Source organism: Limulus polyphemus, unplaced genomic scaffold (genome assembly GCF_000517525.1).
Source record: "Limulus polyphemus unplaced genomic scaffold, Limulus_polyphemus-2.1.2 Scaffold1284, whole genome shotgun sequence".
NCBI classification, from domain to species: Eukaryota; Metazoa; Arthropoda; class Merostomata; order Xiphosura; family Limulidae; genus Limulus; species Limulus polyphemus.
The window spans coordinates 234,620-256,921 of record NW_013666894.1 but is presented as its reverse complement, the minus strand read 5'-3'; the positions used below and the strand labels follow the sequence as shown (position 1 = coordinate 256,921).

Below are 22,302 nucleotides of genomic sequence, written 5' to 3'. Positions count from 1 at the left end.
CAACACACGAGATGACATGGCCTTTCATCTGTGACATGTCTCGAAAAGGTTAACCCGCCTGAAAGGCCATGTAGTTATAACATTTACATAAAAATATATCTCCAGTTGTTTAAGACAAAACAATTTTATTTCAGTCCATAAAATTGTTAAATACTCTACAAAATTAAAATAGAAGAATTTATTTTTATTGAAAGTTAACTAGGAGAACAACATATTCATCGAATTATTTTAACAACTAGAATGTGCTTAATCTATCAATAAAAATTTCACTTCAAGATAACTCATGAAGTATTAGCATCACTAATAAGGATAAATTTTAGTTTATACCCATCATAAAAATTTTAATATTGATTAATCATATGTTAAAAATTCAAAAGTTAACTTTGCACTCTGGCATAATGAAAAATTAGAAGCGTCTTAGCATTATTAGGTAAGCCTGCATTTCTTGTATTGTGAAAATTGTAATCTAATCGAAAAGTGGGTCTAATTGTGCATGTCACAGTCTTTTAGCAAGTTATTTTCCAAATTTAATTAAACTACTTCTTGTTTATGTTATAACAATTAATATAGCATAAAATCGTAGCTAATAATCAGTATCTAAAAAAATCCCGAATTTCCCCTAGTGCAAGAAATGTGACATTTTTTCAAGCCATCCCCTCTTCTCTATTTTATTCACCACCCATCCAATAAGTACGAAATTTAACATAAGTTACTCACTATAAAATCATTATTGATCAGACAAACCATAATTTTTATAGCCTTTACTTTTGTTTGGTTACAGAGCCATCAAATAGAAAATCAGATTCCTCTTGCCACACCCACCTGTTACATCCTCTCTTTCAAGATTTGTTAATAGTTCTCTCACACATTTAATTTTACGTTATGGATAACTAATAGAAAGCTAAAGTTTCATCTATTAAATGACATTATATATAACATTGTTTTCTGAACAGAGAATTATCAATTTCTCTGTTAGGACAAGCTTTGTTCCCATGGGAAAGACAACAACTAGCCTAGATGAACTTGGAACAGTTTTTGTTGCATAGTTAGAAAGCCAAAAAAATTGTGATAGTTAGAGGAAATTTTCCGTTTTTTACATGTTATTATTCTATGTTCTTTGGTGCATTACTTAATTAAATAAAAATTATTTAGTGCATTACTACTATTAGTATAAAAAAAGTAGGGTTAAGTGTCATTGACAGTCAACAGCAAAAAAAAGAAGACTCGGGTAAGTACTTTATTTCTTTTTTTTCAGGTGTATTCTTTATTTATCATTATTATTATGAAAGTAATTAAAAAGGTAAAATAAATAAAGAATAATAATATAATAAAAATGTTTCATGAGACACGCACACAAGCAGCTCGGACTCGAAGTAGCTCATGGGTAATGTAATCGATAGTGTAAGTGTAACGTGAGCTCCTCATTTCTCAAGTGATTTACAACTTATAATGGTATGAATTGTAGTAGTTAGTTGATCAAAGGGCAATCACAGGGCAATAAAACAATAAATAGATGTATACTGTTACGAGTTTAAAGCTACTTATGATAAACAAATGTAGTTTCATTCTACAATTTGAAGTAATTCTAGAAAAAAAAATGATAATTTATATGTATTTCAATTTTTTTTTGTGGTTATTACAAGGTCAATCAAATTGATGGAACCCATTTAGAGTTAGGGTAGAGAAAATAACAGATAAAGTTTTACCAAAAACAAATGTTTGAAATGTATTGAGGAGGTTTTAGATATTATACAAATGATATTTGAGATTTTTGGGACGAAGAATAGTTTTGTAATCATAACATGAAAATCACTTTGCACTCAGACAGGTAACAACACAGACTCAATATATCCACAAACAAATTTTTAGTAAAAATACTTCATTAAAAAATCTGATTTTTTGTGTACAAAAGGCTTGTAATGTTTACTAAAAGTCTACCAAATTTTGTGAAGATACACATACTGCATTAGAAGTATAAATAAGAAGTACAGTATAAATACTTAACATGTACAAATGTGTGTATACAAACTTGTGTATTTTATACCGAGCCCATCGTGAAAGGGTTAATTCTGATGTTTTTTTTTATGATTAATGTATTTGTGTGTTTTCAAATATTGAGTAATTATTTTCCTAGAAGCTTCAAATTATAGGTTATTTAATACAAACATATCTTTTTTTTCAACGGGTTCAATTTCAAACTTAAAAAAGTTTCTTAGAACTTTAGACTAACATAAATAATATAAACATGTCCTTTTCTTACCTTCACACTTCAAACCTTGTGCAATAATCCCCCACATGAAATTTCCACACAAATCACACCAAGGAAAACCTTTAAAGTTGTGGGTCTAAAACAAATACACAAGTTCTGCTTAAATAATACTAAAGAGTTGTCACAAACAGTCAAGCTTTAAAACAACTATAATTTACGCATTTATAAATCACAAACAGCTAAAGCCCAGACCTAAAAGCTCTAATATGTGGCTACCAATTTCTTTCCTTAAATACCAACCAAAATTAAGATGTATTATTGTTTCAGAGATATATATATGAATTAAAAATAAATGAAAGCATGTGCATAAATGTTAACAGTTTAAACTCTATCAACTAAGTGAGTTTAACTATAGATTTTAATTACCCCAGGATGTAACATCAGTAATGAAAATAACCTAAATTCTCTTATAACTGGCTAAGACTTTGGTGAATTTCACTTTCAAGTGGTAGCATTCAAGATGTATTAGCTTAACTGGTTATGGGTTTGAATTCTATCCAATTCCATTTCTTCAGAAAAATTCTAACATTACAGAACAACATATCATCCTTAAAATTAGCACTACCAAAAAAAACATAGCAATTTGAGCTTTACGTGCAGTTTCTCAAAGTTCAAAAATTCCATCACTAAAAACCAATGAAATGAAAATGGATTTTCACAGTTTTAAACATGTTAGCTTAACTGGCTAAAATATCTACAAGATTAGTGAGTTACAGGTTCAACCTCCATTTAAACTTATTCAGAAAGTCTTACTAATTGTCAAGTAAATTTTTATCATCAAAGGTAAATCTCTTTTACAGAATGAAGTGATCAATTCTAGGACATATTTTCTTAATAATATAAAAAAAGATGTACATATCACTATACTAATCAAGGAATGCAAAACTGGGCCTTAAACAGTAGCAACAGCCGAACTATGTATTGTGTAACAATAGTGTTTGGCAAAAAACCTATAAAACAAAACTTATATTCAAGTTACAAGGTCAAATTAGTGTTATTTTGTTCAAAACTATAATGACTTTTTTGGGGGACTATGAGCACCATATTATACTAAGAAACAATTCAAGAAATTTCATAAGTACTAACGTTGTTATTCAGAATGCCTAAAATCAACCCAAAATAAAATAAAAATGTTATTTTAAATTTCAACTCAACTTTGAAGAATGACTACAAGTTTATTTTTTAATTCAATGGTGCAATTTTGCCCTCAAGGCAGCATGCACCCAATGGGACATGACTGGGCTAAATAACATGGTCGTAAGGATATAAATTTACAGTCTTTTTAACTTTTGCCACTGTTATGCTGGAATCTTATAAACCATTCCACAGTACAACATATTATGATACTGTACACTGAATTATCACTTTGGTGATAAGTTCTTTGAAGTTTCAGAGCTGAGAAAACTGATTGAACATCATTAAAATATTTAACTTCAAATATATAATATGTATATTGAAAACTGTAAAATTTTATTGTACTACTGAAATGGCCTTTGACTATAAAAAAACTATTTCAAAACAATTAATTTGACACACATTGAAACAACAAAGACAAAAATTTTCATCACTTTTTTGGAGGGAATGGAACCAACAAATAATGTAAAGCTTATTATCTGTTAATGTTACATAACTCTGTATCTTTTACAGAAAAACCTAGGAGATGATTTAATTATTAGTTACTAGACCTAGCAAGTAAAGAAACTAACAATGTTTGTCTTCAAATCATTGAGAGTACATACAGTATATTGTTGTGGAGAAGACAAAGCATATTAAATCCACTGACATTGTGTTTTAGACATACTGAGGGTTATTTATTACCTGACACAATGTCATGATAAAAAGGTCAAATCCAGTTCAATCAAATGCTATCTATGAAACTATCAGTCTGAGGTAAGATTCATCAATATAAAAGTTGTAGCACATAATGATATTATCCCAGAAACATTATTTTCCTTATTGGTTTTGCCTAAATTTGCATTATTTTTCAAATCAAAAATATTTCCATTTCATAAAGGTTAAGTTATAAAGTTGTGCAAATCAACATCTACCAATTTCCCTTTCCTTCTTCATGTTCTATACTCATTTTACCACTCTGACCATCCTCATGTACTGTCCAAATAAAGTAGTATGAAATATTCCTTACAACCCAGAGAAGCAATTATCCATAGAACTTTGCAAAGTACACTTATGCTGAATGTACTGAAATTATGTTATTTATGGAGAATGTCAACGGGATGTTATAGCACCAGCAAGAAAATGTGCAGCAATATTTTCTGGACAGCAACACAAAAATACATCCACAATTTATGCATTGTTCACAATCTTCAATAAATAGTTTCTATCACACCACAACAGCAGTCAGACTGGCCATAAGTGCTACAAATAATGACAACATTGCAGCATTATTTGCTTCAGGTATTTTCAACCCCTTCACCAGCACAAGAGTTATTGTCTCAGAAAGCGATCTTAGCCAAAGATCAGCAATAAATTTACTACATCACTATGAGTTTCATCCTTACCATGTCTACTGTCATCAAAGTGTTGAGCGGAAAGACTATGAGCTATGATTGGACATTTGTAATTGGCTCCTCATAATGTTGGTTGAAGATCCACAGTTTCTAGCACACATAATGTGGTTTGACAAAGTACAGCTCTCACAGAATGGTGTGGCTAACACCCATAATGTTCCCTATTTGGCATCTAATAATCCACATTGACAGCAGCAACATTACCATCAGGTATAATGGAGTACTAATGTATGGTGCAGCCTCTAGTGTGTCACATTAATGGACCAGTGTTCTATAGCAGGAAATTAATAGCGGATTGTTTTTTGCAGTTGACTTTGCAAGGTCTTGTGATTGAATATTCTGATGATTTACCCCTAGATTCTTACCAGAGGATGTGGTATCAATTAGATGGTGAACCACCCCATTGTGCTGGCTGTATCTGCAACTAGTTAAATGGTGTTTTCAGGACAATGGAATTGAAGAGTTGGCTTGTGCTTTGGCCTACACAATCTTAGACCTAACACCGCTGTCTTTTTTTATGGGGTTACAACAAAGATTGGGTGTATGCCACACCCACAACAACTCTGTCAGACTTGGGTGATATGTATTGATATTCTCATGGAACTCTTTCAAATGTTCAACAGCTCATAAAACATTATGCACATGTACGTATTTCTGCAGGTCTGCACACTGAGAATTTTTTAAGTTAAATTAATTTTGCAGATTATCATTTCCTGATAAACTCAGGGGAGTAAATTTGAATAAACAAGCAACTTTTCTGGTATAATACTATTGCACTCCAGAACTTTCATATCGATATATATTACACAAGACTAATAGTTTCAGACATGGCATTTGGATGACCTTGATTTGTGCTTGGTATTTATGACAAAGTTATTAAGACTGTCTAAGGCCATTCATGAATTTGAACTATTGACTAGAGGTTAGGCAACCAGTCAGCAGCACCCTACTACCCACCACCAACGTTAAAGCATTAACTGTCACTCTTATAACATAGCTTTACCATAGGGCCAGCCTGCGCTGTCAATAAATGTCAGGTAACAAATGGCCCCAAATATGCCTAAACACCCAATGTCAGTAGATTTTTAATATTTCACAGCTTCTTCATAAAAATGGAGAAAATCAGGACTTTTGATTATCCATATGTGTGTGTACATTTGTAAAACTGAACTGGAGTTCTTGTTTTAAGCAGATGAAAAGCAACAAATATGAAAGATTACCTTAAAGTTATGGGGCTTTTCAAAATGATGAACATTAAGATCACCAGTGATGGAACCATCCATAGAAGACACTTGACTCTGTAAATAGATATTTCACATGCATAAAAAGGTGACATATCGTTCTTCTATTGATATTTTACCTTCATTCTCTAGTGGCAAAAATAATAATTAATTTTTTATAAATAAAAAGTTACTTACTTTGTTTGAATATGATCAACTTAACAACAATATTCAGTAAATAAGGATTCTTTTGAAAACTTGAGCTAGAAACTGCTAATCTAGTTTGCTTAGCCTAACCAATACTTATGTATCTATAAGTTCTTTCACCTTATAGTTTTGCTGCTATAAATCAGCCATCTTTAATTCAAATGACAAAAAGCTAAAAACGGTCCACTTTTACTCTTAAGCAAAGTTCTAGTAAAAAATTTAGACCAATAGCTGATGTGACTTTTTGCATAGCCGTACACAAAATTTGGTCAAAATTGAGCAGTTTTGTTGAATAACTTTGCACATGTGGCTTTTATTTACACCAAATGAGACTCCTAATTGTAGGTTAAAAAAATCTATCAGTGTACCAACACTGAAAAAAATCCATAAAAGTTAAGTATGTTTTTCTATCAAATAAAGATTCAGTATTTCTGGTGTGAAAAAAAAGGAAGAAACTCAATCAAAATTGAAGATATTATATCTCAAGTATTTTTTAATGGATTGCCCTGAAATTTGGTATGTGAATTAAGAGTCCAGTAGAGCACATCCACTGAAAATATATGATAGTTTGGATTACCAGTCTGAGATACAGAAGGTGGAAAATTGCTAAACTATCACTTCTGTTAATAACTGTGTGTCCTGTAGCAGGTTGTTTTGGCCATACAACACTTCTGTGTGTCTTGATAATACTCAAAAATTGTATAGTATTCTTCCAAATACTAGCATTATCAATGTTTATGCAAATCTAAATTTTACATCTACAATACCTTTCAATGTACCACGAAAGAAAATAAATTATAATAGGTTTATTACAAAATAATACAATATGCTTAAAAACATGCTACTGCAAAATACTGTTTCTTCTTTAAATTTTCAAGACCTCATAACAATTTTGACAGTTACTATTTTTTTCTAGTTCATAACTTGTTCACACAAACACTATTAAGAAGGTTAATCTTTTCTGCCACCCACAATGATGGATTGGAACAATCTTTGGTGAGAAATTATAATATCTGCATTTGCCATCAATTTTGAACCTATGTAGCAGCCTTAAATTTGAATGTCTTCATTTGATTTTTCTCCCTATGCTAAAGCCTCTAAGGGTTTAAGTAGTCCTTAGAGCATCATGTGAACTAAGAGGGGTGCAACCACTTATTTAAGTGGTGATAGGAGTTGGAAAAGGTAAACGAAATCAATTAACACATTTCCTGCTGAGGATACACACGTGTCATAAATATAAAAAGTTAAAGATTACATGTTTCAGATTTGTTATTACTATTGTTTAAATTAAAAACACAATAATACTGAACTAAAACTTGTTACCGAAGATGCCAAGCATTGCAGCAGCTAAAGTGTTAACTAGTATTCACTTTTCTTATTGTTAACTAAAAAATTTCATTTTCTATATTCAGTAAGTTTCAATTTAATTAATATTCATCAACATATTTAATACTTTATTTTACTGATTACTGTAGGCACCAATCCTTGAAAGAAATTATGAAAACTATTGCATAATTCTGGACCTTTCAAAATGGTATCATAATTACCTCTCTCATGCTAGGTATTGTGATATATGCTAAGAATATTCTTGGTTCAGATCAATTTACATCTAACAAAGACAGTTTCTTTTCAACAAGTAATAAACTATTTTATTTTTGTGCATTGTTGGACTATAGTAAACTTAACAACCTTTTAAATGCATATCTAGGTGTTGTTCTTTTAGTATCCTTGTATATGGATTTGGTATTTTCTTTACTCTAACACAAATTGTTGTGAAATCAGCAATGATGAGTAAAATGAAATGTTGGTAATTCTGACATCAAATACATTATACCATGTCGAATGGCATTCTGTACAAGGTCACAGAATGCACATAGGTGTAATGCTCCTCCAAATTCTTAGTCAAATTTTCAAATTTTTTGGTTATGTTATTTTAATAACTAAATATGTGGTCCTAATCTTCCACTTCTTTTTTCTTTCATGTCACTGATGGAAGATTTCCAACATGTTTTCAAATTAGTACATCTTATCTATAAATTCTATTTCTGATCTTAAGAGATTGACAAATGCTTCAAAGTCTTGTTGACAAGAAAGAAAGCAAAAAATCTGATTTGTTGTAGAAATGAAAATGATTAAATTTGAATTAATTACATATATGAAAGACCGGAAATCCAGAAAGATATCTGCCAAAAATGTTCCACATCTTCCACATATCAAAACAGGTAAATAATCTAAAACTAGTCATACTTCTACTTAGGCCTACATGAACTTTCAATCCCCTTTTCGCTTTGTAGTCTAATATAGTGATTAACATATATGTAAGTGAACAATGACACTTCATGACCAAATCATGTAACACATAATTATAGTTACTAGTAGATGCCTGTTGAAACAATTCAATGGTAATTTTTCCTAAAAATAGTGACGAATAATTATAAAATGTACAATCAACCCAATCCCTTGGATCAGTGTATACCTAATATGAATGTCTAATGGACTGTTTATAATAATCTTTAGTGATTCAACATGTTATTCAATAATGAAAATTGAATTACACATGTTTTTAAGCAAAGGAGATTGAATACAATGAGTGCATCCAGTACATTAGAGTGCTTAGATTTGCTAAATAACTGCTAGGATTTTTTCCACTGGATCCCACCATTCCCTGTCATTTTACTGAGCACAAGAAAAGACTCCTGCCAAAGTGAGTGCTTTTTGACAGTTGTAATTTCTACAAGAAGTTTCAAAGGGGAGATATTCAATATTCAGTAAATTTACTTGACATGGTACAATAAAAACATCTATGTGTATGATACCAACATGAAAAAAAGACATATATTTATGTATATATATAAACTGAACAACTACTACATTTTCTCCTTATGTATTTTTTTCTGTTTGGGCTCTTATCATGAAAATATTTCTTTCAAACAGTTGATGGAGGAAGTTTTTTTTTTCTCAGGGAAATTACCTCAGAAAAAGAAATGTTTTTGTTCTTAAGTTTTTTTTCTCAGATTGACCATTTAACACGTATGATGACTGACAGATTGATGCTGATGTCAATATGAAATTTTAGGAATTACAAAAAAGGAATAATTTTCCTCTAAATTAGTCTTTAAAAAAAAAAAAAAAAATATATATATATATGTATATATATATATAGAGAGAGATAGTAAATAAATAAATATCTGTAAGTATTAAAAAAAACAATATATTTCAAAACTTATCATAAGAAACCACAGTTGGGTAGATATATTTAAGTAACTATTAACATCAACCAACAAACTAGAAAAACTTACAACAACTCCATCTTCAGAACCACTTGCTGATTTTAGGCTATTACTTTTGCTTCCCTGACGTGAAATACATCGTCGCTTTTCACTCTTAATATTCCGAAGCTTCCTTTTGTATGAGTTCAATGTTACATAGGGACTCTGTTCATACCTGGACTGAACACACATCTTTGCAATATACTCTCCTGCATGGGCTTCTAGGTACAAAGTAATCAAACCATCAGCAACAAGGTCCTGAACGGTGTCAAATTTTTTATCACCCACATAGTGCTGGCCATCATAATACAGCCGATAGTTTTTTGTCACTCCTTCAAACCTGATGAAGTAGGGTTTTTTTTTGTAAAATGAAAACAAACTCAAGAAACTGTTTCCTAAATTACACTAACCAGTATTTCTATGCCAAATGAAGTTGTATGGGATTTGCAAGCTTATGGATATATGTAATTGATATAAATTGCATAATTAAAACTTATTGTTATAAGTGCATTATAAGTTTCAGAAAATTCATCCAAACTTTGAAGTTTAAATATTTCATGTTTTGAAGACTTGTTAAAATGTAAAACTTTCAATGTTTTGTAAAATATCACTTATTGCGTATTTTCTACCCAAGCAATCGGATACTCTTATTTTAAAATATTTCAACTTTCAGCTAAATAGCTATCAGAAAAAGAACGTACCATGGATAACAATCTATATTGAATTTGCATTAAAAAATTCATGTAATAACAAAAGTGATTCAACCTACTTTATACTGTTTATAAAGAGACAAATGATTTTACAAGAAGTCAGGTAGGGAATTCACAAGAAATAATTTTTGAAAGGGAAAGTGGAGGATGTAGTGATAAACAAAGGGACAAGTACAGTTTACAAAGCTTGATAAAAATAATTTTTATTTGCAATGACACAAAAAGTACACAGAACTGATCATAAAACCACAATTAAGTCTTAAAACAGACTACTACAGCATCAAATTATGTTAGTCCCATGCAAGATCTTTTTAAGCTATCACAAGAAAGACAGGAAATTTTCAAACAGACAACCCCAAAACTAAAATATAATTTTAAATTCTGATACTCTCAATGAAATGTTGACAGTGAACTTTAAAAATTTTAAAACTGAACTGTATTTTTAAATGTTAATTGCTTTTACCAAACACAAAATTTTAATACTAAGCATGTATATAATTAAAAGAGTAAAGTGAGTGCATGGGAAGCTTTTTTAAAGTTCATTAAACTAGGCAAAAATTAAATTAAAAGTAGGAAAGTATGGACAACATCACCATATGTATAAGGGAGGGGTGGGTGTAGACAGTACTATGCACTGAGGAAAAGGTATTTGGGGAATGGATCTGTCACCTCTCAGTGCTCTTATCTCAGACAGAAGTGTTGGTATGTTAAGGTTGCGTGTGAATTTCTTCATTTCATTATAAACAATTAAAAGTACTGATACTGTTACCCTGGTGAGTTTTAATACTTGCCTGTGACACCCAGGTTTAGAAAGTGTTGCTAGCTTTGGTGTCTTATTAGATAAGTCAATCACACCATTGGGCTCAAAGTGTCTTTTGTACTAGAGATGTTTAGTAGGTATTGCATGTTGTGGAATAGGTTTAACTTTGCAGTTGTTAAGACACCCTGCACGGCTATCAGATTCGTTCAGAATTCTATGTAACCTCAAACATGAATACTCTAGGCAGGTCCTTAACTGTTTTATTTACTTTGAATACACAGCACTGCCTTTACATTTAAAAAAATTTGTGTATCCAAATACAAGATATCACAACAGCAAAAATGTTGTATGAGAGGCATGAGATTTCTCCCTAGTTAACATTAAAATACTTACTACTGTTATTGTGTTTAAAATAAAAACACTACACTTTATTATGGACTCAATCCTAATGATGAGCAACTGTAGTAAGTAAAACATGCCGGGTGTTTTTATTTCATTTTAGTTTAAACAGGTGAACATGAAAACCTCACTAAAATGTTTGAAATATTCACATATATGTGCAAACAGGTGCTTAATAGGTTTTATATTAACGAAACTAGTTGTCGATTATGGATAGGTTTCTAGTGTTCTAGTTCCTGCCCTAGATCATTTCCCTTTGATGCCACTTAAATTTTCTCAAAGAAAAGGTCAAAGTATTTTTAATTTTCACATGAACTCCACCTTGTCAGAGTCTTAGCCAGGTTGATTTCAGCATTTTACAAGCATATTTTTAGTATAAAAACTTTAGTAACACATCAGATATTTGTTTACAGCAGACTCATGCTGTTTACTAAAAACTTGCCACATATTATGATGAAACATTTGTAAATTCAGAATTATTGTAAACATTACTTCTCTAATATGGGGTAAACCCATCGGACCAATCTATGTACATTCAGTTGATTGTGTGGTAAGCTTTGTGACACCTAGAGGTTATGTCCTCCCTATTACTGCTGATGGACTGGCAAGACATGATGTAGATAATACATGCACTCTAAGAAAGATGACACTCATGTGTTTTGTAGATAGTCATTATATTCTTGGTTTCATTTAGCTTTTTAGATTTTCTGTAACTTTACATCTGACACCGAGATCTTTCAAAGGAAAGAGGTTAATACTGTCTGTAAGTAAAGTGCACTCACCTATCTTTGATTTTTTCAGTCTAATAAAAAATTACTTTTCATTTTATTCTTACATTGTGTTTGATCTTTTTCTTCAACTCAGACGAAATCAGAAATTTAGATTTAATCCCACAATTCATTTCCTGTTATTCCTCTTGCTATTGCAGTCACTATTCTTACCTGTAAGTTAATAACTGTACATAAGAATACCACAAAACTAAAAGCTAGACTACTTCCAAATTTAGCAAGGGAAAAATGACAAAGAAAGTATTAAGTTAATGAATGCTAAAATAGGGGACGAAATATACAGAAAGTATTGAGATAAAATTCTGCACAATTAAGCACATACTTATGCTTCTGCACATTTCAAAATTTTCTACTTTTGTTCAACTGAAATGTAAACAATTAAGTAAAATGAACAAAGATCACACAATTTGTTTGACTTTATGAGAACTTTAAATAAACCTTTCAGTTTGAAAATTTTAAGAGAACTTAAATGCTCAAAAACTGACAAAGAACTGTTGTGGCAATCCAGGAACAAAGCAGATAATGAAGTCTTTGAGTTCTCTCACAGTTACCCAGACTAAGCTACCAATCTTGAAGAAAGCTGATTAAAAATTGACAACATACTAAAATATATTTTATTGAACTACCATCCTCAGGTGTACATAACTAGTCATGACAAAGCTAAAATTATAAACTTAAAAAACAATCACCACCACCTTACCTAAGACCTAATGTATACTGGCCGTGTGCTCTTTGGCTTTCTCGTACAAGGTAACAGCCATTCCCTTCCTGAAGTAAAAAGTCTGCTTCTTCCCTTGAAATTCTTCCATGAAATCTAAATGTAATTAAAAACATTATGTTTGCATCATCTTATTTACAATTTTAATCTTATACATAATTCAAAAAGTCAAGTGCTGGTTAGAAATTATGTTTGTTTGTTTTTATGAAAAAACAGCAAATTTCTAGAATAATTCAATTGGTGAAGTGGTGTTTGTGTTCTAAACAGGAACACTATTTATGGATAGAAATTGCTTGGGATTTTTTTAAAGTGACTCGGCACAGTTCATATTATATCATTTGCATCAGACTTACAGATTAATGCTATCCATAAATAATTTCCCTGTATCTATTTCACTGCTTAATAATATCTTAAAATGGTATGAACAATAAAACTAAATACTTTGATGATTCTCTTGGACAAGGATGAGCTAAGCTAATTATAAAACATCAAACAAAACTATTTATTATCTTCTCATGCAAATTTTCATGAAACAAATAAGGTATACAAATTTTTCATTAGTGTTTCATAATTCCAAATGACACTCTTTTCATAATTTTTGTATCAGAAAATTCCAAACCTGACTGAAATTTACTGTTAAAACTTGTTTTCATTAAGTAGTAAATAAAATTTATGTATCACGTATATTATTTCTGAAATCTTGTACATTTTTTCCTAATACATGAACTCAAAACTTATAGTCATGTACAAATCTAATTTTGAGAATTATAGTAGTGCTCGTGAAAGGTTATAGGGATGTGTGGAGATACTGAATATCATAAAAACAAAGATATTATGAAAACAAAATTAATTTATTATTCTCACTGCTTATGTGATAAATCAACTAAGAAAAGTTGGTTATAAATCAAATAAGTAAATCAGTCACTGACTATTTAGTTTTCAACATTGAATAACATATGGTGATTTTCTCTTCTGTCAGCTGTACATTTCTTAATAGTCATCAAAATAATGCTAACAAGAACAAATGTGACTTCCTTCTGTGTTCCTTATACTGAATTACACAATTCTTAATATAACCATGAAAATACATGTTAACTTTTGTGTAGGAAGATTCTCATTTAATATATTTGATCACATAAATATCTTTATGCAAATAACCTTTAGCTTAAAGAAAATGCTGTCTTGATATTCTTATGAGCATAATCATTCATTAACAAGCCTGTAAAATTAGTCACAATAAACTCATACAACAATATTAACATTTGTCCACAATAAAATAAATATAAGTTACAAGACACATTTTAGTATTATTTTATTGTATATAGCTGTTAAATGTACAGCAGCAACAGAAAAGCATAGTAGTGTGACTAGCCCAGTACAACTACAGTGGACAAGAGATAAAGAACCATGGGTGAGAAAAGCCATTTTTTTAAAACCTGAACTAGTGCTTTTTATTGATTTAATTATTATTATTTATTTAAGGTTTTCCCTTCATTTATGAAGAATAACCACATAAAGAAGTGTGCAGATATACAGTAGGACCCTGCTTAGCACCATCCCACTTTAATCTGATTCCTTATATAGCTCTTGTCTCCTTCAGATGTTTTGTTTCATGAGAGAGAAAAAAAACTATGAAAATCTACAAGTCTCTGAACACTATGTTTTCATACTAATGGTGGTAGTGCACTAAATAATTTTTATTTTATAAAATAATGCAACAAAGAACATAGAAATAATAACATGCAAAAACCAGACAATGTCAAACAACTATTACAATTTTTCTGGCATTTCTAGCAGCACAAAATTCATCCATCTACACAATATTGTTCCCGTGGGGGAAAAACACATTTTCTTAGAAAGCTATCTACAACCCTCTGTACAGAAAACAACAAAATATAATATGCAATTTGATAGACAAAAACCTTGCCTGTCTATTGGTTATAACTAATATAGTCATAAACAAAAGAAAGAACTAAACATATTGACAAATCCTGAAAGACAGGATGTGACAGCTAGGCATGGCAGGAGGGGTCTCATTTTCTATTTGATGGCTCTGTTACCAAACAAGATAGAAAGCTAATAAAAATTAGCTTTTTTCCAGTGACAATATATAGTGAGTAATTTCCACTAAATTTACCAGTACCTAAATAAAGCATTTATGCATTATTCACAGGTAAGAAATAATGCCTTCAGTTACATATCTCCATATATGTAATGTTAAAATGACCCTGTTTAGAGCTGACTCGTTTAGAACTCAGGAACCCTTCCTGAGTGCTAAACTGGATATTACTGTATTTACCTAATTTTCAAACAATCAATAGAACTTTCTAGAAAAGAGGTTATTTTACTTGTTGGTTGCTTACATTAACTACATTACTTCTTAACTACTAGGAGAGGGTATGCTGGTGTGGCAAGAAAAAATATTGGTGAGAGGGGAAAGGCATATGGAAGAACTTGGCTAATTAACTGGAACTTCTGAAAAGCAGAGGGGAAGTCTCCAAGCCATGTGAATTAAAACAAAAAGTCTAGAAGTTAGGCTGGGTATCAAGATTAGTATATAAACAGTAGACCTCATGTATCATCGGGTCTAAGAAGGAGTACAGTGTCTCTCTGAAGCACCCATGATCACCCGAGCTAAATTAATGTTATTCATCTCCTATACAAACATATCTTGTGGATTATATTAAGCTAGATTTACTAGGATTTTCTAAGATTCCATAGAATGCTTTCGACATACAGATTACCAGATTTAGCAGTTCAGACTGTACTGAGAATTTACTTATAGATATCTTTGAGTAAGGTATACTATTCTTTAAACACCTAGATTATGTTTAGCATCATAAAACTAGAGGTATATTAGTGAGAGGAGATAGAGTACAAATAAAGCTCTCTCTCTCCCTAGTTAACATAAGCACTTGTTCAAGCATTGAACTTAACTTGAGCTTGACTTTGATTGTTTTTCTCATAATAATGATTGTGATTGTTTACACCCTAAATCCAGTTCCTTTCTTTTTGTGTAAAGACTAAGTCAAAGGTAGAAAAAATCCAGGCACTGCCTTGTATTAAACATCCTGTTCTTTTAGAGAAATCAGGTTAAATGATTTTTCCAGATGTCATAAAACTTCTGCTTGGTCTACCACACCTGGAGTTAGTTGCAGTAGTTCCAGTTCTCCTGTGTTTGTCAGTAATAGCCTACACAGTACTCTTTAGTTTAAATAATTTTCATTGCTTTCTTTGTATCACAAGTTTCCAATTTACTTTTCAGTGATTGATAATTATGTAATTATTTATTCTACATTTATCATCAGATGTTGGTTTTCAATCATGATAATTGTCATTAATTACCCAAATATTTTTATTAAAGTTCAAAATTAGTTTTTGAATGTTATTTTGCATTTCATGCCATAATGTTTTGTTTTATCTGAATCTCTAATTTATGTTTTTTAACAGAAAAATTAGAAACATAGGAACCACCTTCCTTTTGGTTTTTCTCTCTCTTTTTCAATTGCTGAAATATTTTTGTTTGTGACTGTATATTGGCAACAGCAAAATTTGACCCAAAATACAATAATTAAATACTTCTAAAAATCCCTTACCAAAGATAAGGTTATTTATCAACATTCTATTAAAATTAATTAATTAATTAATTGATCAATCAGCACAAAACTTGACACAGTGATACAGGATGATACGAAGGGAAGAATTTGGAGTTTTTATTTCACCCATTCAACAAATGGGTACACCAGCTGGTATATATATATATATATTTCTGTGTGTGTGTGGTCATAACAGCAAGAAAAAAATTAAATAAAACCTAAAGTCAACCTACATTTTTTAAGTTCTTTTATTTCATGAGAAATGCTAAAAACATTGATGTATTTATATGTTTACTACACTTTATTTTACAGGAATAAAACACACACAAATCTACAATATTGACTTTCTGTGTATTTCAGTTATTACATTCCAACATGATAAAGTTATGTTTTTAGAAAATAAAGGAATAAATTAAATATTTCTGATACTTACTCTCTTCCATAATGAAGAGGTCTATAAAGAACCTATAAAAAAAAAGACTACTTTAATTCTAATTGCAAACCAGACTAATACAGAATAAACAATTTTCTTCTTTGGAATTTACAGAACAATAAGTAGGTTAGGATTCATTTATCAAAAAATTAATCAGTGAAATAATTTTTGTGTGTGTTAGTAGTGGCTCTGGTCCTTCTAAACTAAACTTTTTTTGTTGTTAGACTTGAGATCATGGGCTTTTTATAAAAGTTGTACACAGATCGGGTGATCTAGTTCTCATTGGTAGCTGTCTGTAAAAATTAGTTTGTAAAGCTTATGATTTTTAAGATTAATTATGTAGGTACTATAATACATTTTAATACCAAGATTTAGTACTTGAATATTCTTCAAATATTTCTTTATCTATAAATAATCTTTGCAGCCATTCATCAGTTTGAATTGAGTTATCGGTATAAGTCATTCTCTACTTCATACAAGTAAATACTTTCTACTTAGTTTGTTAAGAAATTTTGCTTCTTAGACCTATTTCTGCAGTAAAAAACAATGATCCAAATTACAAAACAATCTACTCCAGATCTATTTACCAAGAGGTAAATTATATTTCAAAAAGTAAGCCTTAATTATACCAAAACGTTTTTAAATTGATTGAACTACAGAAATTTTTACAGTTTAATAATTATGGTGAAAAAATTTTAAGTAGGCTATAAAGAAAAATTCTTCTCTTAGCTGGTCTTTCTTGGCCAAATCACTAAATTGTATCCAAATACTGTGTGAACTGGATGTCACTTTTTAGTAGTTAAATGTCTAAAATGAATTTTTTGTCTGTTTGTATTTTGACTTGTTCCTGTCACTGTAGAAATTTTTAATGTTTGAATAGACAAAAGTAATGTAAATGTGATAGCTCTTAGTTCATATTATATTGTCATTATTATTGTTATTTTTTACTTATAACCTAAGTAATTATGAAGTGTTTTCAAATGTTAATATCTTGATAAAAAAACGATGTTTATTCTCTTTAGAAGTTTGAAAGCACAAACACACAATAAAATGCTAACATTTTAAGAAAATTTCATATCTTTATTTTTACAATAGCACTTAAAAGCATCCTTCTCAAGCTAAAACCATAAAATACAAAACATTATGAAAATGTACTGACATAGTTTATAGATAACTCATTTACTCTACTGAAAGTAGTTTAAGACTACATTATATATTTCAAACTTGATATCACTTTCTGCATCACTATATGCTTTGCTTTACTTACTGAAATTTTTTTGATTGGTCTGCACCAGTAATTAAACTTTTGCTGCCATCCTCTCACGAATATGTGGTTTAACAAGTTTTTCTTGTGCACCCTAACATACTACAATGTCATTCTCCTTTAGTCTTACTACCAAGCCAATCTTGGTACATCATATCGCATCATCCAATTCAAGATGCTTTCTGATGTGTCTTAACATCTAAAACCTCAGATGAATCCTTGCTGTTAGACAGTACAGACTGTGTTCTACTTTTTGCTATGGTTTTTTTGCTGCAGCATAGCGACTCATAGAATGGCTCAAAGTTGTTTTTTTTTTCAATCACGAATGTTTAGCTCATAGTTCTGTCATCTCGACCAAACTGAGATATAATTACAGTTTTGGACTCAGGAGGTCAAACACATTCGTGTGATGTATTTGACCATACCCAAGGTCTTATAGATTAATTTACTCTAATCCTGCCTAAACGAATTTTAATTTGAGGGTGGGCTGGTATAGATCCTGATGAGTAATAAAATAAAATCAGGTATACACGCACTTCACACTTGGTATTGCTAGTGCACAAAAATATAGCTAATAAAAAGGGAAAAAAAGGTTTCATAGATTAATTTACTCTAATCCTGCCTAAAAGAACTTCAAGTACCGTGGCTATTGAGGATTCCCTCTTGTTTTTATTTTACTATGTATGTTTACTCCATAATAACTTTTTGTAATTAAAAAAATTCTAGATTCCATTAAAAATAAGTTCAAACATTTTGAATTCTTGTTTGACAGTATTAAGAGAAGTACAAGCATTCTTTCAAAAACAATAAATGTTTGCCTAATAAAGACTACACTGAAACTGAGCATCAACCTTAGGTAAAAATTTCTATAATAAGGAATGTTTTACTTACTTCTCGGGTACACACTATTCTTTTTGGAGTAGGTGCCTGACTCTGAAGTTGAAATACTGAAAAAAAAGTACATTTTAAGGTATTGCTTTAACATTAAAATTATATTCTGTTGTATCTTGTCATTTTTCAATTTACATACCTATAAAATAATAATAAAACTATATATGTACATGGTAATGCAAACAATAGTTCTTCAAGAGTACATGGGGATCAAGGCATACTAACACCTGAATGCAACTGGTCCCCAAAACTGCTTACATGAGCCCCAATATTCGGAGATGGTGGAAACACTAAGTACTGACCCAAGAAGGGCAGGAGTAGGATCAGAGAAAATGGGTGATATAGATAAAACATAACATACTTGATTGATTAAGTATACAAATGGAATAGAAGGTCTGGGCACCTCCCCTGAAACAACTCACAACTGTGAGGCATAGGCAGGAGAAGGAAATACTTTCAGGCAAACCCTCGCATGGTATGTGAGGCCAATCATCAGGTGACTCAGAAGACTGCATAAAAGTAGCCAATTCCCTACAAACCAGAGCCATTATTTTCTGAGCAGATAAAGCTTGCTCAAATAGAATTGAAGTGGCTGGCAAATCAGCTGTAATAATTGCCATGTGGAATTGCGAGTGCATAACTGATGTAGCTGACTGGAAAAAAAAAGTTTTTTTTTCTCTCCAAACAAAAGTTGCAAAAATGTTAAAAATCCAAAAAAATTACAGTTGAAAAAAATACATGACCAAATAAAAAGCAGTAAACTTGATCAATTAAGTTTGAATTTCAGTCTGAAAACACAAGCAAAAACACATCCTAACAGTTAGCCTGCCAATCAAGAATGATTATGGGCTGTGCAGAAAAGAGGGTACTAGTGATGATAGGAGTTATGTCATACTCCTATTGGTGGAGGATTGTTGCATGATAATTTGAATAGCATGCAGATGCCTCAAATGAATACATGTGAGGATAAGTGAGAGTATCAATGCTAGTTCCATGCAAACATTTTTGCATATAGTGGGAAGTTTAAGTCAAGAAAAGCTATTTGTATCCGAAATTAAATAACGTAGATGGTTATGTACCCTTATAATGACAAAAATTTTAGTTCCACCTTTTAAAAATAATACAATTTAAACAAAAGATTTTACTGTAACTAATTAAACACTGAGAAATTATACTATGTATTAACCATAAAATTTAAATAAGAATTTTAAGTTATAAAAAATAAAATCTAGAAACTTACAATATGACTTCCAAAGTTGTTGAATGCCACTAACTCGGTGTTGTCTGGCATTACCTAAAGAGTTACAAAAATTACTTGTATAAATGTTGTAAAGAATCTAATTTTCAACTACCAACCATGGTATAATTACACAGCATTTCTGTGTTCTTACTCGCATACATTTCAGTACAGTAATTCTTATTTCCATAGTAACTTCTTTTTTACAAATGCATTTATGCATGTTAATATATTTTTTATATTTGTAAACCACAAGACACACTATAAATATCAACAAGCATAATGCCTGCTACATTCATATACTGAATGCTAAAACTTACCAACTCGTTGTTCATGTTGTGTCACATGTGGATACATGAAATTTTGGTGATGAGCCATGTCTTGTTATTCTACAGAAATGAGAACAACTCCTGTATTTACGATGCTTTTCAATTAAACTATCACTGCTTATGAATATGTAATAAGTGTTTTAAAAAAATACAGTAAAGCATTAATAGTTCTTAAAAGATATTAGATATAATAGAAAACTCTTTAATTAAACTAGATTTTAACAAGAAGGTAATAAAGCATGTAAAACTAAACTCCATTTTTAATAACTTGGAATATTGAAAATTCAGTAGATAAAAAAAAAATCAATATTATAAGTACAATGTCATATTTTCATTATTATTGAATGCTCTTTACTAAACTGTAGTGTGCAAGTCGTATGTGTATCATCACACACTCACATATTCCACTAACAAAAGTTTTTAGCAGCTCAATAATCTGATGTTATTATCCTAATGCAAAAATGAGATATGAGAAGCTAGTTAAACCAACTATTGGATGTTTTAATTAAACTTTTATGAATATGTTTATTTTTTATCTTACATAAGCTAACAATACTGCAGTGCTTCCCTTTTACCAGGCACCATAGTGCCTACGAGTACCCGTAAGTGGCATTTGGCAAGTGCTTTTTACAAACCTTGCCAATAAATGACAAGATAGACACTACAAATGCATGCCGCTCAACAGATTTATTGGAAATAATTGAGTCATATCACATCACAAATTTTGGTTTCATAACAACATGGTACTTATAACCTCCAGTGACTATTTTTATATGCATACACTCTCACTTGGCCACTCGAGTGCGATCAAAAGACCAATCAAAGCATTTCTGACAAGCATGAACTACATTTTTGCGTGGTATCATAAAGTTCATTATAAACATTTTATTGAAATTATTTGAAGGATACGTGACAATACCTTATCAATTTAGAATTAATAGATGTGTTAACTGATACTTTAAAAATTTCAAAAACTTTAACCATAACCTAGTTGTTGCCTTGTTGAACTACTTTGTTTCAAGGGAGTGGCCATACAAGCATCAGTATGTTATTTGCTACATACTTATCCTCTACTACATTCAAACCTCATAAAAACTACAACTGGAAAAAACAAGCAAAACAGCTCTTGCCCATTTCTCGAATATGAAGCACTAATACTAAACATTTTTATTGATGTTTTTCCATCCCTTTCTTTTTTCCTAGGTAAAATTCATGCAAAAAACAACTTTTGTGCTGCTGACTTAATCCTGTAATATTTCTTTTGCTTCTAGGTACAAGTCTATAGAATATTTTTAGCATTGCCAACTTGCCTTCAGCAGAATATAATGACATGCTTGGCCATAACTTTCTTTTAATAATTACTTTTATTTTAAATAAATTCATTTCCTTTCTCAAACTTTGGATTTTTTTACTTTTCAGTTTGTATTTTAATAGTTTTTAAACCTCCATTGCTCAAGTTACTTTTTCTTGTTGTGATTTTATTTTCTTTAAAAACAATAGCACATGATGTCTAGCCTTTGACATGTTACTGCCTAAATTTATCTTTGGCTACTACTAGAAGTTAACAGTGGAAGTTTGAAGATATTTATCTTCAAGTGGTATAGGAAACCATTTTCTCCTCTAAAGTGGATGAAGAAGAACTAATGTGTATATATATATATATATATATATATATATATATTAC

The 22,302-nt window shown here is 30.6% G+C and overlaps 1 protein-coding gene across 1 annotated transcript in view; it reads right to left on the bottom strand.

Annotated features, from left to right (window-relative positions):
- The window catches only part of LOC106462928 (N-chimaerin-like), a 40,358-nt gene that overhangs the window by 6,939 nt on the left and 11,117 nt on the right, over positions 1 to 22,302 (bottom strand). The window contains exons 3-10 of the mRNA XM_022390328.1: positions 20,610 to 20,678; positions 20,293 to 20,346; positions 19,053 to 19,108; positions 16,898 to 16,929; positions 12,851 to 12,964; positions 9,524 to 9,833; positions 6,018 to 6,095; positions 2,261 to 2,345 (exon numbers count right to left, since the gene is read on the bottom strand). Coding sequence (XP_022246036.1) covers positions 2,261 to 2,345; positions 6,018 to 6,095; positions 9,524 to 9,833; positions 12,851 to 12,964; positions 16,898 to 16,929; positions 19,053 to 19,108; positions 20,293 to 20,346; positions 20,610 to 20,667 — 787 coding nt within the window. The 5' untranslated portion in view covers positions 20,668 to 20,678. The remainder of the gene's footprint in view (positions 1 to 2,260; positions 2,346 to 6,017; positions 6,096 to 9,523; positions 9,834 to 12,850; positions 12,965 to 16,897; positions 16,930 to 19,052; positions 19,109 to 20,292; positions 20,347 to 20,609; positions 20,679 to 22,302) is intronic.